Genomic DNA, 19,352 nt, shown 5'->3' on the forward strand with positions numbered 1-19,352 from the left:
CTGGTTTCATAGAATCATAGAGCCATAGATTGACTTTCCAGCTGGTTTCATAGAATCATAGAGTCATAGATTGACTTTCCAGCTGGTTTAAGAGAATCGTAGAGCCATAGATTGACTTTCCAGCTGGTTTAAGAGAATCATAGAATCATAGATTGACTTTCCAGCTGGTTTCATAGAATCATAGAGTCATAGATTGACTTTCCAGCTGGTTTAAGAGAATCATAGAGTCATAGATTGACTTTCCAGCTGGTTTCATAGAATCATAGAGCCATAGATTGACTTTCCAGCTGGTTTAAGAGAATCATAGAGTCATAGATTGACTTTCCAGCTGGTTTAAGAGAATCATAGAGTCATAGATTGACTTTCCAGCTGGTTTAAGAGAATCATAGAGTCATAGGTTGACTTTCCAGCTGGTTTCATAGAATCATAGAGTCATAGATTGACTTTCCAGCTGGTTTAAGAGAATCATAGAGTCATAGATTGACTTTCCAGCTGGTTTAAGAGAATCATAGAGTCATAGACTGACTTTCCAGCTGGTTTCATAGAATCATAGAGCCATAGATTGACTTTCCAGCTGGTTTAAGAGAATCATAGAGCCATAGATTGACTTTCCAGCTGGTTTAAGAGAATCATAGAGTCATAGATTGACTTTCCAGCTGGTTTCATAGAATCATAGAGTCATAGATTGACTTTCCAGCTGGTTTCATAGAATCATAGAGCCATAGATTGACTTTCCAGCTGGTTTAAGAGAATCATAGAGCCATAGATTGACTTTCCAGCTGGTTTAAGAGAATCATAGAGCCATAGATTGACTTTCCAGCTGGTTTAAGAGAATCATAGAGCCATAAATTGACTTTCCAGCTGGTTTAAGAGAATCATAGAGTCATAGATTGACTTTCCAGCTGGTTTCATAGAATCATAGAGCCATAGATTGACTTTCCAGCTGGTTTCATAGAATCATAGAGTCATAAATTGACTTTCCAGCTGGTTTAAGAGAATCATAGAGTCATAAATTGACTTTCCAGCTGGTTTCATAGAATCATAGAGCCATAGATTGACTTTCCAGCTGGTTTAAGAGAATCATAGAGCCATAGATTGACTTTCCAGCTGGTTTAAGAGAATCATAGAGCCATAAATTGACTTTCCAGCTGGTTTAAGAGAATCATAGAGCCATAGATTGACTTTCCAGCTGGTTTCATAGAATCATAGAGCCATAGATTGACTTTCCAGCTGGTTTAAGAGAATCATAGAGCCATAGATTGACTTTCCAGCTGGTTTAAGAGAATCATAGAGTCATAGATTGACTTTCCAGCTGGTTTCATAGAATCATAGAGCCATAGATTGACATTCCAGCTGGTTTAAGAGAATCATAGAGCCATAAATTGACTTTCCAGCTAGTTTAAGAGAATCATAGAGTCATAGATTGACTTTCCAGCTGGTTTCATAGAATCATAGAGCCATAGATTGACTTTCCAGCTGGTTTAAGAGAATCATAGAGCCATAGATTGACTTTCCAGCTGGTTTAAGAGAATCATAGAGTCATAGATTGACTTTCCAGCTGGTTTCATAGAATCATAGAGCCATAGATTGACTTTCCAGCTGGTTTAAGAGAATCATAGAGACATAAATTGACTTTCCAGCTGGTTTAAGAGAATCATAGAGTCATAGATTGACTTTCCAGCTGGTTTCATAGAATCATAGAGCCATAGATTGACTTTCCAGCTGGTATCATAGAATCAGAGTCATAGATTGACTTTCCAGCTGGTTTAAGAGAATCATGGAGTCATAGATTGACTTTCCAGCTGGTTTCATAGAACCATAGATTGAGTTTCCATCTGGTTTCATAGAATCATGGATTGACTTTCCAGCTGGTATCATAGAATCTATCTATGATTCTATGAAACCAGCTGGAAAGTCAATATTTTTTGGCTAGGTTACCACCACCTGGATTTCCATCCACTGCTTGTCCTGGCATGAGTTGACTGTTGCCATGTGAACACATCCCCACCAGCACGATGGGCACACAGGGATGGGCAGGAGAGTTAATTTCCTGAATAAGTGACTACTGGGCCACACAGCTGGTATTAGGATGGGCAAGAACCAGCACCTGAGCATGGGGGCACCTTCAACAAGGACATATTTGGTGAGCTCTGCCATAAGGTGCTGGCCTGCAGGTGTCAGGCATGTTAACAGAGGGCTTGAGCAAAGCAAACCCTTTATTGCATTGGCAGGAACTCACTGACCTCTCCAGCTCCCCCCAGCACTCAGTGATGTGTACACACAGCTACCCTGGAGGAATTCTGGTTTCCCTTCCAGGGCAGGAAGCTACAGAGATGATCTTTGCAGGACATACAGTGCAGACTGTCAGTGACAAAGCCACAGCAAATGGCTCTTTATCCAAGGACTCAGCTAAAGCCAACTGGAAAAAAAAGCTTCCCATGCTTGGGATTGGACCCATACTGACCACAGCCTTCAAAAGCACCAAGAACAACAGTGTCTGGATAGTAGAACTCTAGTCACAGTTAAAATCCAGGGACAGCTCTGTCAGAGGCTGAAGAGGATGCTCCAGGAGGCATCATTTTTTTTTGCTTCAGAAGGATACTGCATGGGAAGTTTTGTTGTATTGTCCTAGGAGGTTCGAGCAGTGGCACTTAGTGTTAGCATTGCCAAGGGGGTCCTTCAGCAAGTCCACATCCTTGAGGAATTCCAGTCTGGAGTTCTGGCCTGCAGCACTGAGACCTTCAGCTCTGGGGACAGAGGAGACAGCACAAGACAGGAAGGAGAAACTTGCCAAAACTCCAGAAGTGCACCAAAGAAAGGCAGGGCTCCTTCAAGGTTTGGGTTTGTAACTGGAGGAGACAACAGGAGCACAGAGCTGGGATAGTGCATTGCAAAGATCACCAGGTGTGATCTGACTTCAGGGTCCCTGCACTGCTTCAGGGTCCCTGGGAAGGTTTGGCACAACCACTCGGACACAGCAATTGGGCTTCCCACGCAGGGTCAGCTCCTCGGAGGGATTCTTCCTGGCACTTCAGTGGATTCAGAAAAAATAAAACCACCAAACCCAAAAGGTTTCTTGGACACTGTGCAGACTTGTGAAGTCCTCAGTCAAGAAGGAAGGTCAGACATTGCTGACCCTGGTTTCAGCAGAGGAGATGATAGCAGCAGAGGTGGATGTCACCAGCGAGCGCTCGCGCCTGACGTACCGCGGCTTCCGAACTGCGACGGTGAGACACAGACATCAGCACACAGCCCCCCAGGGTGGAAGGGACACTCAAAAGTCACCTTGCCCAACCCTCCCTGCAGCCAGCAGGGATGCCTCCAACTACAGCAGGCTGCCCAAGGCCACAGCAAGTCCACTCTTGAATGTCTGCAGGGATGGGGCCTCAAACCGCACCCCTGGAGGCTCCAAGCTGGAAGTGGATGAGGCCTTGAAGAACCTCAAGAGGGAGAAGAGGTTGGATCTGGATGACCTTTAAGTTCCCTTGCAGCCCAGCCCATTCTATGATCCTATGAGTCTGAAGCCACCACAAGCCTTGTAAAGCTTCACATGTATGAAAACTCCACCTGGCCTCAGGAAGCCAACTCCCAGCCATCCCCCACCACACACACCCCGACTGCTGTATTCCAAACAGGCTCTCTCCTTTTTCAAGCAGCTGATAAAACTTCAAATCAGCAAGCCTGAAAATGAGCCAATCTGGCACTGGCAAAGAGATGCCAATCCTGAAAATAGATCCCAGACTGAATCATTTCTTTTTGAGCACTTCTAAGGAGATGCAAGATTATTATTACTATATTTCCCCCCCCACCACCAGACTTGTCTATTAAGACAGAGAAGTCGAAGATCTATTTTAGGAACTGTCAAAGATCTATTTTAACAGCAAGTACTCCATCAACACTGTATGCCTACATTAATTAAAGCAATAAATCCTATCCAGAAAGGCCTACTAGCCAGAATTCATTGGATTTCTGTCCCCTCAGATGCCACAGCTCTACACCAGGCTTTACAGGTGATTGCTTTGACTTGCTGTGTGCTGGTAGCAGATCTGCTCTGAGATGTTTGCCTGCTTCTCAATAACAAGAGGCACAAAAGGGCAGCCAGCAGCTAAAATATTTGCAGCAGCATGTCCCAGAGAAGAGTTCCTCACCTGAAGAAGCTGGGGGAGGTATCATGGATGCCTGCATAAGAGAAGAATTGATTGGGTCAGACAAAGCACCTTTTGTCCTCGCTCTGGCAGCAGGAAATGCAGCAACAGTTCAGGGAAAATTCCCTGAGGCTGCCTTGGAGAAGGGAACTCAATAGAATCCATAGGGTCTGTATTCACCTTTCCCCCCCCATTTCCTTCCCCCCTTCCCTCCCCCCATTTCCTTCCCCCCTTCCCTCCCCCCATTTCCTTCCACCCTTCCCTCCCCCCATTTCCTTCCACCCTTCCCTCCCCCCATTTCCTTCCACCCTTCCCTCCCCCCATTTCCTTCCTTCCACCCTTTCCTCCCCCCCCATTTCCTTCCACCCTTTCCTCCCCCCCCATTTCCTTCCACCCTTTCCTCCCCCCCCATTTCCTTCCACCCTTTCCTCCCCCCCCCATTTCCTTCCACCCTTTCCTCCCCCCCATTCCTTCCACCCTTTCCTCCCCCCTCCATTTCGCATCCCCATTTTTCATTTGTTTTTTTTCTTTCTCTGGACAAAGAACCGCCCCCCCCCCCAACATCTTTTTCATTCTATTTCATCAAAGCAGCTCCCTAATGAACTGTTCAAGCCTCCAAGTCGTTGTTCACACCAGGCTGTTCCTATCAGAAGGACAGAGTTCACTTAACTGTTTCACTGGGCTGGAGAACAGATGCTAAAAAGAGAGAGGAAAGAAAGAGAGACACCAACCATCATTAACTTAAAACCCCCAGCAGTTCTAACCCTTTAGACAAACACAAGCATAGAATCAGAGAATTGTTAGGGTTGGAAGAGACCTCAAGGCTCAGCCAGTTCCAACCCCCCTGCCATGGGGAGGGACACCTCACACTGCAGCAGGTTGCTCACAGCCACATCCAGCCTGGCTGCAAAAACCTCCAGGGATGAGGCTTCCACCACCTCCCTGGGCAACCTGTGCCAGTGTCTCATCACCCTCATGGGGAAGAACTTCTTCCTCACATCCAATCTGAATCTCCCCACTTCTAGTTTTGCTCCATTCCCCTCCAGTCCTATCCCTCCCTGACACCCTAAAAAGTCCCTCCCCAGCTTTCTTGTAGCCCCCTTCAGATCCTGCAAGGCCACAAGAAGGTCTCCTGGGAGCCTTCTCTTCTCCAGCTCCAGCCTCTTTCAGTCTGTCCTCATAGGAGAGGTGCTCCAGCCCTCTGAATGCAACAGAGGAGTTCTCTTGGTAAAAAAAAAAAAAAAAAAAGTTAAATGAGTTTTGGCACAAAGATTACAATAAATCAAGGGAAAAAAAACCCAATTTTGTCACCAAACTTACAACAACAGATCAGAAGCCTCTGAGATCCCATTAGTCTGCAGGACTCTCTTCAAGAGAAGAGATAAAGGGTTGCAAAGGTCTCTCCCTCTCCAAGAATGTCTTATTTGGTGTTCAAAGAAAGGAGCCACAGCAGCAGCTCTTTAATATGAAGAAGTTTCCACAAGAAGAAAAGGGCACTTTGAGGCAACTGCCAGTGAAAGGCAGTGCAGAAAGGAAAGAAGTGAGCAGTGAAGGTGCAACCCTTTCACACAGCAGGTTCCTGCCTTTGTTGACCACAGGATAATCATCATCCAGACAGGACAATGAGCCAGAGAAATGCTTCTAATGCTTCTCCTTCAAAGGTGGAGATCAATGCTTTCACCTGCTGGACCAGAGTCAACTACCAGGACATGTGGAAGTCAGACCAGTACCACTCGAGCCTCAGAGGTCTTCTGTCCTACCAGCTTCAAAGTGTCAAAGCACAACAGCTCTTGACCCATTTGAAAACTGAAGGAGGATCTTGGACTGACTCCATTTACTTAAAGACACAATGCAAAAGGAACCCAGAGGCTTCAACAGGCAGCTGTCATTGGGACACTGGCAGTTCCTGTGCCACTGACCAGTTCAGACCTTGGCCAGCTACTGCTGTGCACTTTGACATGCAATGAGGAGACCAGAGAGACTGTAAACCATGGAATGGGTTGGGTTGGAGGGACCTTCAAGATCAGCCAGTTCCAACCCTCTTGCCATGGGCAGGGATATCTCCTACTAGCCCAGGTTGCTCAAGGCCTCATCCAACCTGCCCTGGAACACTGCCAGGCTTGGAGCCTCCACAACTTCTCTGGGCAATCTGTTCCAGTGCCTCAGCACTCTCCTGGGGAAGAGGTTACTGTGGCTAGACACAACAGCCTTAGCCACATAATGCAACTGGATTGCTGCACCTACTCCCTTTTTTCCCCTCTTTTTGCACTTATTTCTATTGTGACAGCCTAGCTGGAGCTTGGTCCTTTTAAGACATGATTTAGACTGGAGATGAGGAAGAAATTCCTTACAGTGAGGGTGGGGAAACACTACAACAGGTTGCCCAGGGAGGCTGTGGATGTTCCCTCCCTGGAGGTGTTCAACGCCAGGCTGGATGAGGCCTTGAGCAACCTGGGCTGGGGGGAGGTGTCCCTGTAGGGGGGGTAGAACTGGATGATCTTTAAGGTCCCTTTCAACCTAAACCATTCTGTGAATCTAAGAAAATAAGAGGAGGTCTATCTGTTTAGCAGACCCAGGAAGCAGCTTGCTTTCAACAGAAGGAGCTCTAACACAGCAAATGCTGTGCTAGGGCTTGGCATGGGAATCACTCAAAGAGGCTGCAGAAAAGGGACAAGACAGAGTTAAAGATGAGTCTCTGCTTCCTGCCAAGCTGGGCAAGAATGGAGACATCACCTCCCAACTTATTGTGCTCAGCACCTCCCAGAAATTGAGGGCCAGTAAAGTGTGGACAAAGAGAACAACTTCAAACTGCAGCACCTGCCAGAACCAGAAGTCCAGATAAAGTCCTGGTGCCTTAGTCCTAGGCACAGCCCAGGTGCTCTTTCCCTGGTCTTTCTGGAATCACTTTGGCATGAAGTCAGGTCACTGCATTTTAGTGCCATGGCTTCACTTCTCAGGGACAGGAATGGCAGGAATAAATTCCATGACAAAGGAAAGCTAAGAGCTGCTCTTTTTAGCTGCTTTTCTTATTTTGTAGCTGCTTAAAAAGCTAATCTGGCAGTTACCTCTTCCAAGCCCTCCTGCATTTAGAGTTGAAGGAGTGGTGGAAGAATGAGGAACCTCAAACTCCATTCCCTTTCTCCTGCTGCTGACACATCCATGGTGAGCACACTGCTCTTCATTGCTACAGCTCCCTCCCCTCCAAAAAACAACTCCTTCTGGCAAGGCTTTACAAATGGGTACAGAAATAAAGCAGGGTTATTAATTTGTATTTAAAGGCCCTCTTTTTCTTCCCCTTGTTGAGATCAGGTAGCTAATATTCAGTGAGAAGCACCACCAAGTCTTCTGGTAAACCTTGGGAGAGATTCTACCACTCTACTCTGGTGAGACCTCACCTGGAGTACTGCATCCAGCTCTGGAGCCCTCAGCACAGGAAGGACATGGACCTAATGGAGTGGGTCCAGAGGAGGGCCATGAAGATCATCAGAGGGGTAGAGCACCTCTGCTATGAGGACAGGCTGAGGGAGCTGGGGGTGTGCAGCCTGGAGAAGAGAAGGCTCCAGGGAGATCTAACAGCAGCCTTCCAGTACTTGAAGAGGCTACAAGAAGGCTGCAGAGGGACTGTTTGCAAAGGCCTGCAGGGATAGGACAAAGGGCAATGGTTTGGAATTAAGAGAAGAGAAGATTTAGATTGGATGTGAGGAACAAATTCTGCAGCAGGAGGGTGCTGGAACACTGCAACAGGTTGCCCAGTTGAGACCCCATCCCTGGAGATATTCAAGGTGAGGCTGGACAAAGGCTCTGAGCAACCTGCTCTAGTGGAGGATGTCCCTGCTGACTGCAGAGGGGGGTTGGACTTGATGACCTTTGGAGGTCCCTTCCACCCCAAACCATTCTATGATTCCCTACAAAAGCCAATAGCTGGGTTAGGGAGAGACACTTTGACATGCACCTCAGCAGACTCAGAGTGAGACCAGACACCCTCTGCACTGGCCCTGAACACACAACCCTAAAAACACACAGCAGGAGAAAATTCTTCCTTAGCCTGCCTTGCTTTGAAGGATCCAAAGAGTTCACAGCAGTGACATTGCATTTAAAAGTTTTTACATGAAGAAAGTGAGCAAAAGCCAAAAATGGGAGAGATTGAAATAAGAGAGTGAGAGGCATTTTACCTTTGTTTCTCCTGTAGAAGATGTTAGGAAGTTTATTGGCACGTTTGAGGTAGAAGAAAGAAGCAACAGAGAGAATCAGGAATAAACTGATGAAAAATGTGCCTAAGATGAGGGAAGCTGCTACTTCTGGGCTCCCTGTACAAACAAAAAAAAAAAAGAGAGAGAAAAGACTTTTGTTCACTAGAAATCTCTTGGAATAGGACCAGCTTCTGGATATTCATAGGAGAAAAACAATAATTCAGTGCTGTTTCCTCTTTCCTTTTTAAATACAAAGAGAGACCTCCCTGCAACACTGGCAAATGCCTTTCAATGTGCAATTTTGTTACCTCAACAACTTCCCCAACCCCACCTGCCCAGGTGTCAGCAAAGCCTCAGCCTCTGCTTTCTCTGAAGACACCCACAGCTTTTTCATCTATTATTGTTTATTTTATATAACTTTCCAACCCAGTGCTGGGAGGCACTCGACATCAATATTGTTCTTTCATGCCTTAAATGAAGCCTCCCAAGGCCACAACTTGTCAACAGCCAACAAACCACTGCTGCAGCACACCCAGCATTGTGCTGGCCACAAGAAACCATCCCACTGAGGCAGACATCACCAAAAGATGCCTTCCCCTCACCTCTGTTCCACTTTCCCCACACCCTGCATATTGACTCTGCTGCTTTATTGAAGGTTATGATCCCAACCAGCAAGAAATAAAAGCTGGTTGTGAGCTTGTGGCAGGCAAACTTAAGACACCAAATCTATCTGCCAGCCAAGCACTGCTTGGAGAAGTCTACATTCTGAAGAGCACTGAGATGTTTTCAAGTCCACACATGACAAGATAAGTGATAAGAAAGGATCAGCAGCACCCAGGTTTGATGTGGTTGTTCAGCTTTGCTTTTTAAGAGCACTGATGATAAGCACTGCCCTTGGAACACTAAATCACTTCAGTCTGGCATCCCATCTCCTGCTGAAGTGTGCAGTGCTGCTGTCTAAACATCCTCAACTTTCATTCTTCTCACCAGTGGCAAGCCTTTTTAGGAGATGAAAGAGAAATGACTGGTTTGCAGTGATCAAATCTACAGACAGGGCATAACCTCAACCCTAAAGCCCAAAGAAAGATCCACCCAGTAAAAGAGCTACCTCCAAACTCAACTGCAAGCCTCAGTCAGAGATTCATAGAACAGGTTGGGTTGGAAGGGACCTTAAAGATCATCCAATTCCAACCCCCTGCCATGGGCAGGGACACCTCCCACCAGCCCAGATTGCTCAGGGCCTCATCCAGCCTGGCCTTGAACACCTCCAGGGAGGGGCCAGCCACAATGTCCCTGGACAACCTGTTCCAGAGTCTCCCCACCCTCATATAAAGAATTTCTTTCTAATCTCCAGCCTCAATCTTCCCTGGCCAAGCTTTGTTGCTCCTCATCCTCTCACTCCAAGCCCTTGTCAAAAGTCCCTTCCCACCTTTCTTGTAGCCCCCTTCAGGTACTGGAAGGATGCTCTAAGCTCTGCTCAGAGCCTTTCTCTTCTCCAAGCTGAATAGCCCCAACTCTCTCAACCTGTCCCCATAGGGGAGGTTCTCCATCCCTCTGATCATCTTTGTGGCCCCATCTGGACCTGCTCCAGCAGCCCCGGGTCCTTCTTGTGCTGGAAGCCCAGAACTGGATGCAGTGCTCCAGATGGGGGTCTCCAAATCATTAGGACAAGATGACAACTCCACTCAGTGGAACCCAAGTACCTGAAAATGCAACTGTAAGCCTTATAAGAGGCTTCTTGGTGAGAACAAGAGAGAACAAACAGAAGTGGCTCCTTGATGTGGAATAAAATCTCTGCTAGAGAACTCCAGATCCCACAACTTGCTTGAAATGGCCACATCCTGAAGGGCCTGGCAGGCAGTGAATCATCACACAGCTATTGCCATCTACTCACCTATGTTCTGGAGGAAAGGAGTTACAGTGCTTATATTCATGTGGAAATTCATTCCTCTGCTACCAGCTGTAAGTCAAGCAACAACAACAATAAAAACAAGACTTCTTTAAGTCAAATCTGACCAAAATTCCAGATTTCTTGAAAAAAAAACCCCTCAGGAAAATGCTATTTTACTGCTCAGAAATGATTTGAAGTTGGGGAAAAATTTTGATTTCTGCCATGAAAAACTCACTTCTGTGGAGAATTAAAAGAAGAGAAAGAACAAACCTAGCATGATCAGAATTTGCCCCCCAAAAGGAGACAAGAATTCTCCAGTGCATTTCTCAGTAAATTCAACCTGGATCTAAGGGAGAAGTTCTTCAGGACAAGGGTGGTGAGACTCTGGAACAGGCTGCCCAGGGAGGTTGTGGAAGCCTCCATTTTGGGGGTGTTCAAGGCCAGGTTGGATGAGGCCTTGTGCAACCAACTCTAGTTGAGAGGTGTATTGAAGAACTTCTTCCTAAGTTCCAGTCTAACCCTACTCTGCCTCAGCTTCAAACCATTCCCCCTTGGCCTGGCTCTAGACACTCTTAGGAAAAGTCCCTCTGCAGCCTTCCTGCAGGATCCCCTTCAGTTATTGGAGGCAGCTCTAAGGTCCCCCTGGAATCTTCTCTTCTCCAGACTGAACACCCTCAGCTCCCTCAGCCTGTCCTCACAGCAGAGCTGCTCCAGCCCTTGGATCATCTTTGAGACCTCCTCTGGCCTCACTCCAGCAGCTCTGTGTCCTTCTGATGCTGGGGACACCAGAACTGGCTGCAAGATTGGAGGTGAGGTCTCAGCAGAGCAGAGTCAAGGGACAGAATCCCCTTTCTTAGGCTGCTGGCCACAGCCTTCCTGAAGAGTCTCTGCTGGACTACACACATAAGAGGAGAACTCAGTACCAAAACACAACCATCAAAAGAAAGGGCTGGTAAATGACTCACAGGTTCTGCATTCAGTCAGATTGTGACCAGATGAGACAGGAAGGGATTCATTTTTGCACTTAATGCAGCTGCTACTGCCATCCTCATTCCACCTTCTGTAACAACCTGCAGAGGAGTAAGATGTCCAAAGGTTTGAAACAACAAAAGCAACATTGGAAATACTTCCTGGAAAGAGGCAAAGACAACTTCCTCTGTTTGGTCTACTGCTTGCAAACATCTCCTGCTTGCTATTACACAGGTTAAGAGGTTTTATAAATTCACAGAATGGTTTGAGTTGGAAGGGACCTTAGAGTTCCAACTCCCTGCCATGGGCAGGGACACCTCCTACCAGCCCAGGTTGCTCATGGCCTCATCCAACCTGGCCTTGAACACCTCCACAGAGGGGACATCCACAACCTCCCTGGGCAACCTGTTCCAGTGCTTCATCACCCTCATAGGGAAGAACTTCTTCCTAATGTTCAATATAAATCTGCTCTTCAATTTCAAACCATTGCCCTTCTCCTGATCCCTGCAGGCCTTTGCAAACTGTCCCTCTGCAGCCTTCTTGTAGCCCCTTCAAGTACTGGCAGGCTGCTGTTCAGTCCTCCCTGAAGCCTTCTCTTCTCCAGGCTGAACACCTCCAGCTCCTTCAGCCTGTCCTTGTAGCAGAGGTGCTGCAGCCCCTTGATCATTTTCATGGCCTCCTCTGGACCCTCTCCATCAGGTCCATATCCTACCTGTGTTGAAGGGCTCCAGAGCTGGCACTGCCATGCCTCAGCCCTCTCAAGTGCTGTCTGAGTGGTGTCACTTTAAGAACCCAGCCTGCTTCAGCTACTCCATGACAGATGGGAAGTGTTTTCTATCAAGTCACCCTCCCTTGCAAGCTGGAAACTGATTAAACTTTCATCTTGGCCTATGTCTTGGCTGTTCAAAGCTCTCCATTTTCAGTTGAAATGCAGATACTGGGATGTCTTTGTTAGGGAAAAAAAGAAGAAACCCACCACATTTAGGGCACATCTTCAAGAACAACTTCATTTAATACAATAAAGCTGCAGCGGTTTCACTTGAGGCTTAGACTTGAGAGATGAAGATTAGAAGGATATTCTTACTAGATCATATTACAGCCTACATTTAAAGGGAAGGAGGGAAAAAAAAAAAACCCAAACCCTCACTGTGCTGGCTAAAATCCAGTTTTGTAGAGCCCTGAGCCAAACTGGTATCAATTATCCCATAAAGTAAACTATTAGCAAGGTGCTGATTTGAAAACAGCTCTGCTGCGAGGTTTTCCTTAGAGACAAGCAGCACTTTTTGATGTCCACAGTAATAAATTCCATCTGACATTTAATCTAAAACACAAACAGATCCTATGTAAGGGCAAAGGCTTGCTACAGGAAGAGGAAGGAAGCATCAAAGCACTTATCTGACACCGAAGATATTGGGAGATTAGCAGCTCAGGAGAAGATTGAAGCGAACACAATCCCATGGCTTGCAGACAGCTGTTGGTACCACAGCTAAAAATCACTCAGAAGCAGAAATTAATCTATCCATAGAACAGCTTAGGTTGGGAGGGGCCTCAGACATCACCTAACTCCAACCCCCCCTGCCATGGGCAGGGACACCACTCAACTAGACTTTGGCTGCTCAAAGCCTCATCCCACCTGGCCTTGAACACCTCCAGGGAAGGAGCATCCACAGTCCCCTTGGGCAACCTGTTCCAGTGTCTCCTCACCCTCACTGGAAACAATTTCTTCCTCATCTCTAGTCTAAATCTCTCCTCCTCAAGCTTCAGTCCATTCCTTCTCATCCTCTCACTCCAAGCCCTTGTAAAAAGTCCCTCCCCAGCTCTCATGTAGCCCCCTTCAGGTATTGGAAGGCAGCTCTAAGGTTCCCCTGGAGTCTTCTCTTCTCCATGCTGAACACCCCCAGCTCCCTCAGCCTGTCCTCATAGCAGAGGTGCTCCAGCCCTTAGGTCATCTTTGTGGCTTCCTCTGCACTCACTCCAACAGCTCTTTGCCCTCCTGATGATGGGGACACCAGAACTGGCTGCAGTATTGACTGAAGCAACAGTCAGAGAAGCTACCAAAGCAGTGAAAATAGCCTCAAAATGCTTTACCAACCACCATAAGGAAATGACTGAACCCAGAAGTGGACCCCAGTTTTGAAGTCCCTAATTCTCTTGTTACTGTGGGCTCTGAAGCAATTTTCCTGCTTCCACTTCTCTGATTTTACACAGAATGGCATTAAAAAAAAAGCCCAATTTTTTTTTTTTTGCTATTATTGGAAAACAACAATAGAAGTTTTGAAGTCCATTTAAAAGCAAACAAGTCTGCATGTGTGGCACCAGGCAGAAGGAGGCATTCTGTCCTAACAAGAAAACACTGAAATGATCCTTAATGCTCCCCTTTCAATACACATTGCAGCAGCTCTGCTTTTCATGTTCATTATTTGAGCTTTTCAGGGCTCTTAAGCATTTGCAGCAGCTCTTACACAACCCAACTGCATGCTACATAAAAAAAGAATAACCTGATTAATAGTTGTCTGCTCTCCTTCCCCATGCAGGAGCAACATTTCTGAGTCACAAGAAGCATAACCTTGGGTATAGAGAGGAAGACAGACTTCACTCTATAGCTGTGCTGCTGATTGGTTTCACTCCCCAATTAAATCTGGAGCTTTATTTCCTTGTTAACTGCCCAAACCCATCTGGAATGTTATGGAACCATGACACACTTTACCTGGACTGCACTGGTTGGTTACTGGACAGGAAGTGTTTGAATCCAACATATCCACACAGCATTCTGTTTCTGACACCTAAACAAAGAACAGACATTTCAGAGAACCATGGAATGGTTTGGCTTGAAAGGGAACCCCCCCCCAAAGTCATCTAAGTGCAACCCTCCTGCAGTCAGCAGGGACATCTTCCAGGTAGAGCAGGTTACTCAAAGCCTTGACCAGCCTCACCTTGAATATCTCCAGGGATGGAGCCTCAGCTACCTTCCTGGGCAACCTGTTGCAGTGTTCCAGCACCCTCATGGTGCAGACCTTGTTCCTCACAACCAATCTAAATCTGCTCTGCTATCATTCCAAACCATTGCCCCTCTCCTATCACTGCAGGCCTTTGCAAACAGTCCCTCTGCAGCCTTCTTGTAGCCCCCTTGGAAGGCTGCTCTTAGGTCTCCCCAGAGCCTTCTCTTCTTCAGGCTGAACAACCCCAGCTCCCTCAGCCTGTCTTCACAGCAGAGGTGCTCCAACCCCCTGAGCATTTTTGTGGCCCTTCTCTGGACCCACTCCATCACCTCCACACCCTTCAGGCCTTTGTAAGCTCATTAAATGCTTCAACAACAACCAGGAAAAAGAAACTCCACAGAGAACACACAAGACTAAGCAGCAGCTGCAGTTTAAATTTGCTGTAGCTTTTTCTTTTCCTGTTTTTTTTTTTTTTTTGCATTAAGCAATCTCACAAGGACAGAAGCAGCTTGATGCACCACCAAGCTGATTTTGACCTGCCAGCTGCTCCCCACACTCAACACTTTGAGAACAAATGCACACTTTGCTGTTGACATTGGACAAAGCCTCCAAAAAAAGAAACCTGCTTCAGAAATATACTTGCTCAAATTCTTCAGTGCAGCACAGGTCAGAGAGAGAGTTCTGCACAGAACTGCTCTAACAGATTGGCTGAGGAAAAACTAGAGGTAAAAATGAGTGGTAAAAACTACTTCTCTCCTTTTTGCTCATATGGCAAGAGAGGACATCTACATTCAGCAGAGCAATCCAGCAGGACTAGAAGAGCTTCTTCCTTCACTATTTAATAGGAAAGGCACACAGTTTATTTTCTGTTATATATATCCTGAAGGCACACAGTTTATTTTCTGTTTGGGTTGGAAAGGACCTTAAAGGTCATCTAGTTCCAACCCCCTTGCCATGGACAGGGACACCTTCCACTAGCCCAGGTTGCTCAAGGCCTCATCCAGCCTGGGCTTGAAGACCTCCAAGGAGGGGACAAAAGACAGTTTGAAAATTATTTGTAAATTACAACAAGCTGTAACTGAGTTTAGAGATAAATGGTTGTTAGAAACTCTTCCTTTGACAGAGAGCAGCACCATCTCATATAGACCTGAGCATAGCTACTCTCTGAAGCTGTACAAGAAAAGCCATAAAAATCCCACATCTTTTAGAATTTTACAGGAAGAGAATCAGAGAATCACAGAATCACAGTTAGGGGTTGGAAGGGACCTCCAGAGATCATCCAGTCCAGCCCCCCTTCCAGAGCAGGATCACCTAGAGTAGGTCCAACAGAATCATTTCCCTCAGCAAGTCAAATCAGTCTTAAAAAGGAATGAAGCATTCTTGTTCACAAGTACCAAGATCTGATCTGTATTTCAGCCACAGAAGTAACTTCAATACACCTAACAGCCAGTATTGCTCTGCTGATCCACAAAACCCCTCACATCCAGGGGAGACAAAAATCAAAGCTATCAGGAGAAACGGTCAGGGCTGTCACAGCTGAAATTAGTGCATGATGGGGAGGTAAATGCAGTAAAGAACCAGAAGATAGATGGATAACCTGCTTGGGACCACTGCTGTTGGGCAAACTCTCCTGCAAGCTGAGTTTCACGCTCATTTTTGAAGCAGTGTTTTGCTTTAGAGCTTCTCAGTCATCTGAAAAGTTAACTGTATCCACAGTTTGGATTGTTTGCAGTTCAAGTGCCAAGCAGCTTGAAAAGTGGGGGGTTTGATCATCAAGGGGAGGGCTTTTTCAAGTGAGTGGTGCTATCAGGTACATCCCTGCTCTCCTACAAGCACATGAGTAAGGAAGAACTCAATGCTTTAACAGGCAATCAGCCATCACAACAAACTGACCCTCTGTACGAGTTCCAGTTAAGGACTGCTGGCAGCCTTAGGTCATTTGTGCTCAATGGGAGAGGAAATCATCTGCTCTGCTTTGATAGCACCTAGCATGACAAAAAAAGCCAACCCAGCCAAAAGACATGGAGTACCCACCGAGCTTTCAGGAGATTTGCTGGCAACTTCTGCTACCAGTTGAGTTAAGAGAAGGATGTATGGCACCTCCATGCCCAGGAGAGTCACAGGCCTGAGTAACAACAGGGAAAGAAGTTACAAAGTCTTATTCAGGAAAGAATGGCTTCACTTGGAAGGCACTGTGAAGATCATCCAGTTCCAACCCCCCTGCCATAGACAGAGACACCTCCCACCAGCCCAGGGTGCTCAAGGCTTCATCCAGCCTGGCCCTGAACACCTCCAGGGAAGGGACATCCACAGCCTCCCTGGGCAACCTGTTCCAGTGTTCACTGCCCTCACTGGAAAGAATTTCTTGCTAATCTCCAGTCTAAATCTGCCTTCCTCTGGCTTCAATCCATTCCTTCTCATCCCATCACTTACAACCCCTTGTCAAAAGTCCTCCCCCCAGCTTTCTCGCAGCCCCCCTTCATGCCAGAGAAGTTCATCATTGCCTTTTGTTAAGGAACTTTTGACAACACATTGCTTTTATTTGAATACAAAGCCCTCTAAATTAAATATGCTGGGGGTGGGGAATGACTTACCTTGGTTCAAGACAAATTTGAGACACTCAGGAGTTTTCCCTCCAGCTGCAGAGGGGCAGGTTTCTGCCTAGGGCTGACTGTGGTTGCTAAGAAACAAGGAACCTTATCAGCCTGCTCCAAACTGGGCCATGCAGAGACTATTCCACACCCAGGATCTAAAAATCAATGTGACTGCAATAGAAGGGTTACTGCCTGGCACCACCACTGATAAGCCTTCTCCACAGCTCCAGGCTCCTCTGGCTGCAGCATTGAGCTGGGATGGATTTGTACCAGGACAGCAAGCAGACACTGCTGTGAAAAGGCAAGGCTGGCATTAATTTCTCCCATGACAGCACAGTCATGAAGCATTAATGAAGTCTGTCTCTTAATAGGGAGCATTTCTCAATTGCCTAAGAGCAGACCTTCCTGATGTGGAACAGAATATTTTAGTCTGCTACAAGCTGAGCTTTATTTCCTACCCACCCTCCTCTGCTTTTGCCACCTAATTCCATCCAGAACCTAAAGAAAGTTCACTTCTCTTACACTAAATTGTTTGGGTCATGGTTGACCTGCATTGTTCAGACACTCCCTGTGTCAGTGTTATAACATCTGCCTCTTCTCTGGACGATATCATGTTGGAAGCTACATCCAGTTGTCAGAGTCATTGAATTGTTTGGGTTGGGAAAGACCTCCAAGAACACAGAGTCCAACTGTCAGCCAACACCACCATGCCCACTAAACCATGGCCCCAAGTGCCCCAAGAGTCACCTCCAGGAACAGTGACTCCATCTCCTCCCTGGGCAGCCTGTTCCAATGTCTGAGCACTCCTGCAGGAAAGAAATTGTTCCTCATCTCCAACCCAAACCTCCCCTGGTGCAATTTCAGGCCACCTCCTCTTGTTCCATTGCCTGATACTAAGGAGAAGAGACCAATCCCCACCTCACTCCAACCTCCTGTCAGGGAGCTGTAGAGAGCAATGAGGCCTCCCCTCAGCCTCCTCTTCTTCAAAAGAGAGAGCCTGCAGCCTAGTAGCTTTAGGAAAAGTTTTTTGTATTATATATATAGCAAAAATAATCTATAGAGTGTGGGGAGGGACTTTTGTCAAGGGTTTGGAGTGATAAAATGAAAGGGAATGGACTGAAGCTAGAGGAAGGTAGATTTAGATTGGAGATTTCTAGTGAGGGTGGGGAGACACTGGAACAGGTTGTCCAAGGAGGTTGTGGATGTCCCCTCCCTGGAGGTGTTCAAGACCAGGCTGGATGAGGCCCTTGAGCAACCTGGACTGGTGGGAGGTGTCCCTGCCCATGGCAGGGAGTTGGAACTGGATGATCTTTAAGGTCCCTTCCAACTCAACCCATTCTATGAATCTATAAAATACAAGGGACAGACAAAGGCCTACAAGCAGAGATGAGTAAGAGGAAAGCACCCAAGAGAAAGCTTTCAACCGTAGGGGAAAACTCCTTCAGTGACTCATCTCACAGACTGAAATTTGTTACTATTTTTGTTCACTTAAAAAAAAAAAAAAAAAAAGAAGAAAAAAAATCCAGTGGATGACTTTTAAATTACTGCAAAATCTGTGCCACGACCCTTTGTGAGTTGTTGTTTTGCTGAAGAACAAAACCGTTGAGCAGTTCCTCTTGATGAATTTCCGTTCAGGTTTTTGAATCACAACAGCCTTGTTGCCTCCACCTCAAAACAAGATTAGTTCAGCTTGGTGGGGAAAAAAACTTATGATGATCCCCTGCTGTCAGCTTGAAGGCTCCAAGATCAAGGACTGAAAAGCAAGCTCTGGGCTTAGTGCTACAACTAATTTCTACAGTTGGTGAGGACTGAGGCTTGCACTGTTGTGATACCTCCCAGTTCCAGCATAAGAACAGCCACTCAGCTCTGGGGAGACCTCACCTGGAGCACTGTGTCCAGCTATGGGGCTCCCAGCACAAGAGAGACATGGACCTGATGGCACTGGTCCAGAGGAAGCCACAAAGATGGTCAGAGCTAGAGCACCTCTGCTGTGAAGACAGGCTGAAAGAATTGGGGCTGTTCAGCCTGGAGAAAAGAAGGCTCCAGGGAGACCTTTGAGCAGCCTTCCAGTACCTCAACGGGACCTACAGGAAGGCTGGGGAGGGTCTGTGGGGATAGGACTAGGGGAAATGGTTTTAAACCGGAGCAGGGCAGATTGAGGTTGAACATCAGGAGGAAGTTCTGCACAATGAGAGTGGTGAGACACTGGAACAGGTTGCCCAGGAATGTGGTTGAAGTCCTGTTCCTGGAAGCATTGAAGATCAGACTTGATGGGCCCTGCAGGGTTGGTCAAGATGACCTTTGAGAGTCCCTTCCAACCTGATGCAATCTGTGACTCTCTGAACTTCTTCAGTGAAAGGGTTCTCAAACCCTGGAACAGGCTGCCCAGAGAGGGGACTGAATCCTCATCCCTGGAGGTGTTTCAAAACCACAGAGCTGTGGTGCTGAAGGCCATGGTTTAGCATCAGCCTTGGTAGAGTTAGAGAATGGTTGGAGGATCTGGTTTCCAACCAAAACAATTTGATGATTCTATGATTTAGAGTTTGTCAAAGGAGCCTAATGTCAAAACAATCCTCAGGGTGTGCTTATGGATGGATGTACTGCAAACAAGTGGAGTTTGCCTT

General features: G+C 46.7%; 1 protein-coding gene across 1 annotated transcript; it reads right to left on the reverse strand.

Annotated features, from left to right (window-relative positions):
• Nucleotides 1-3,091: 3,091 nt before the first annotated feature.
• On the reverse strand, nt 3,092-16,240 carry C32H1orf159 (chromosome 32 C1orf159 homolog). The gene is made up of 7 exons (XM_054394833.1): nt 16,169-16,240; nt 13,903-13,978; nt 11,192-11,296; nt 10,230-10,295; nt 8,318-8,452; nt 4,149-4,229; nt 3,092-3,219 (listed from the first exon to the last, which is right to left on the reverse strand). Exons 1-7 carry the CDS (start codon nt 16,238-16,240, stop codon nt 3,122-3,124), a joined length of 633 nt encoding a protein of 210 aa, XP_054250808.1. The 3' UTR covers nt 3,092-3,121.
• Nucleotides 16,241-19,352: the final 3,112 nt, after the last annotated feature.

The sequence above is a fragment of the Indicator indicator genome, chromosome 32 (genome assembly GCF_027791375.1).
Source record: "Indicator indicator isolate 239-I01 chromosome 32, UM_Iind_1.1, whole genome shotgun sequence".
Lineage (NCBI taxonomy): Eukaryota > Metazoa > Chordata > Aves > Piciformes > Indicatoridae > Indicator > Indicator indicator.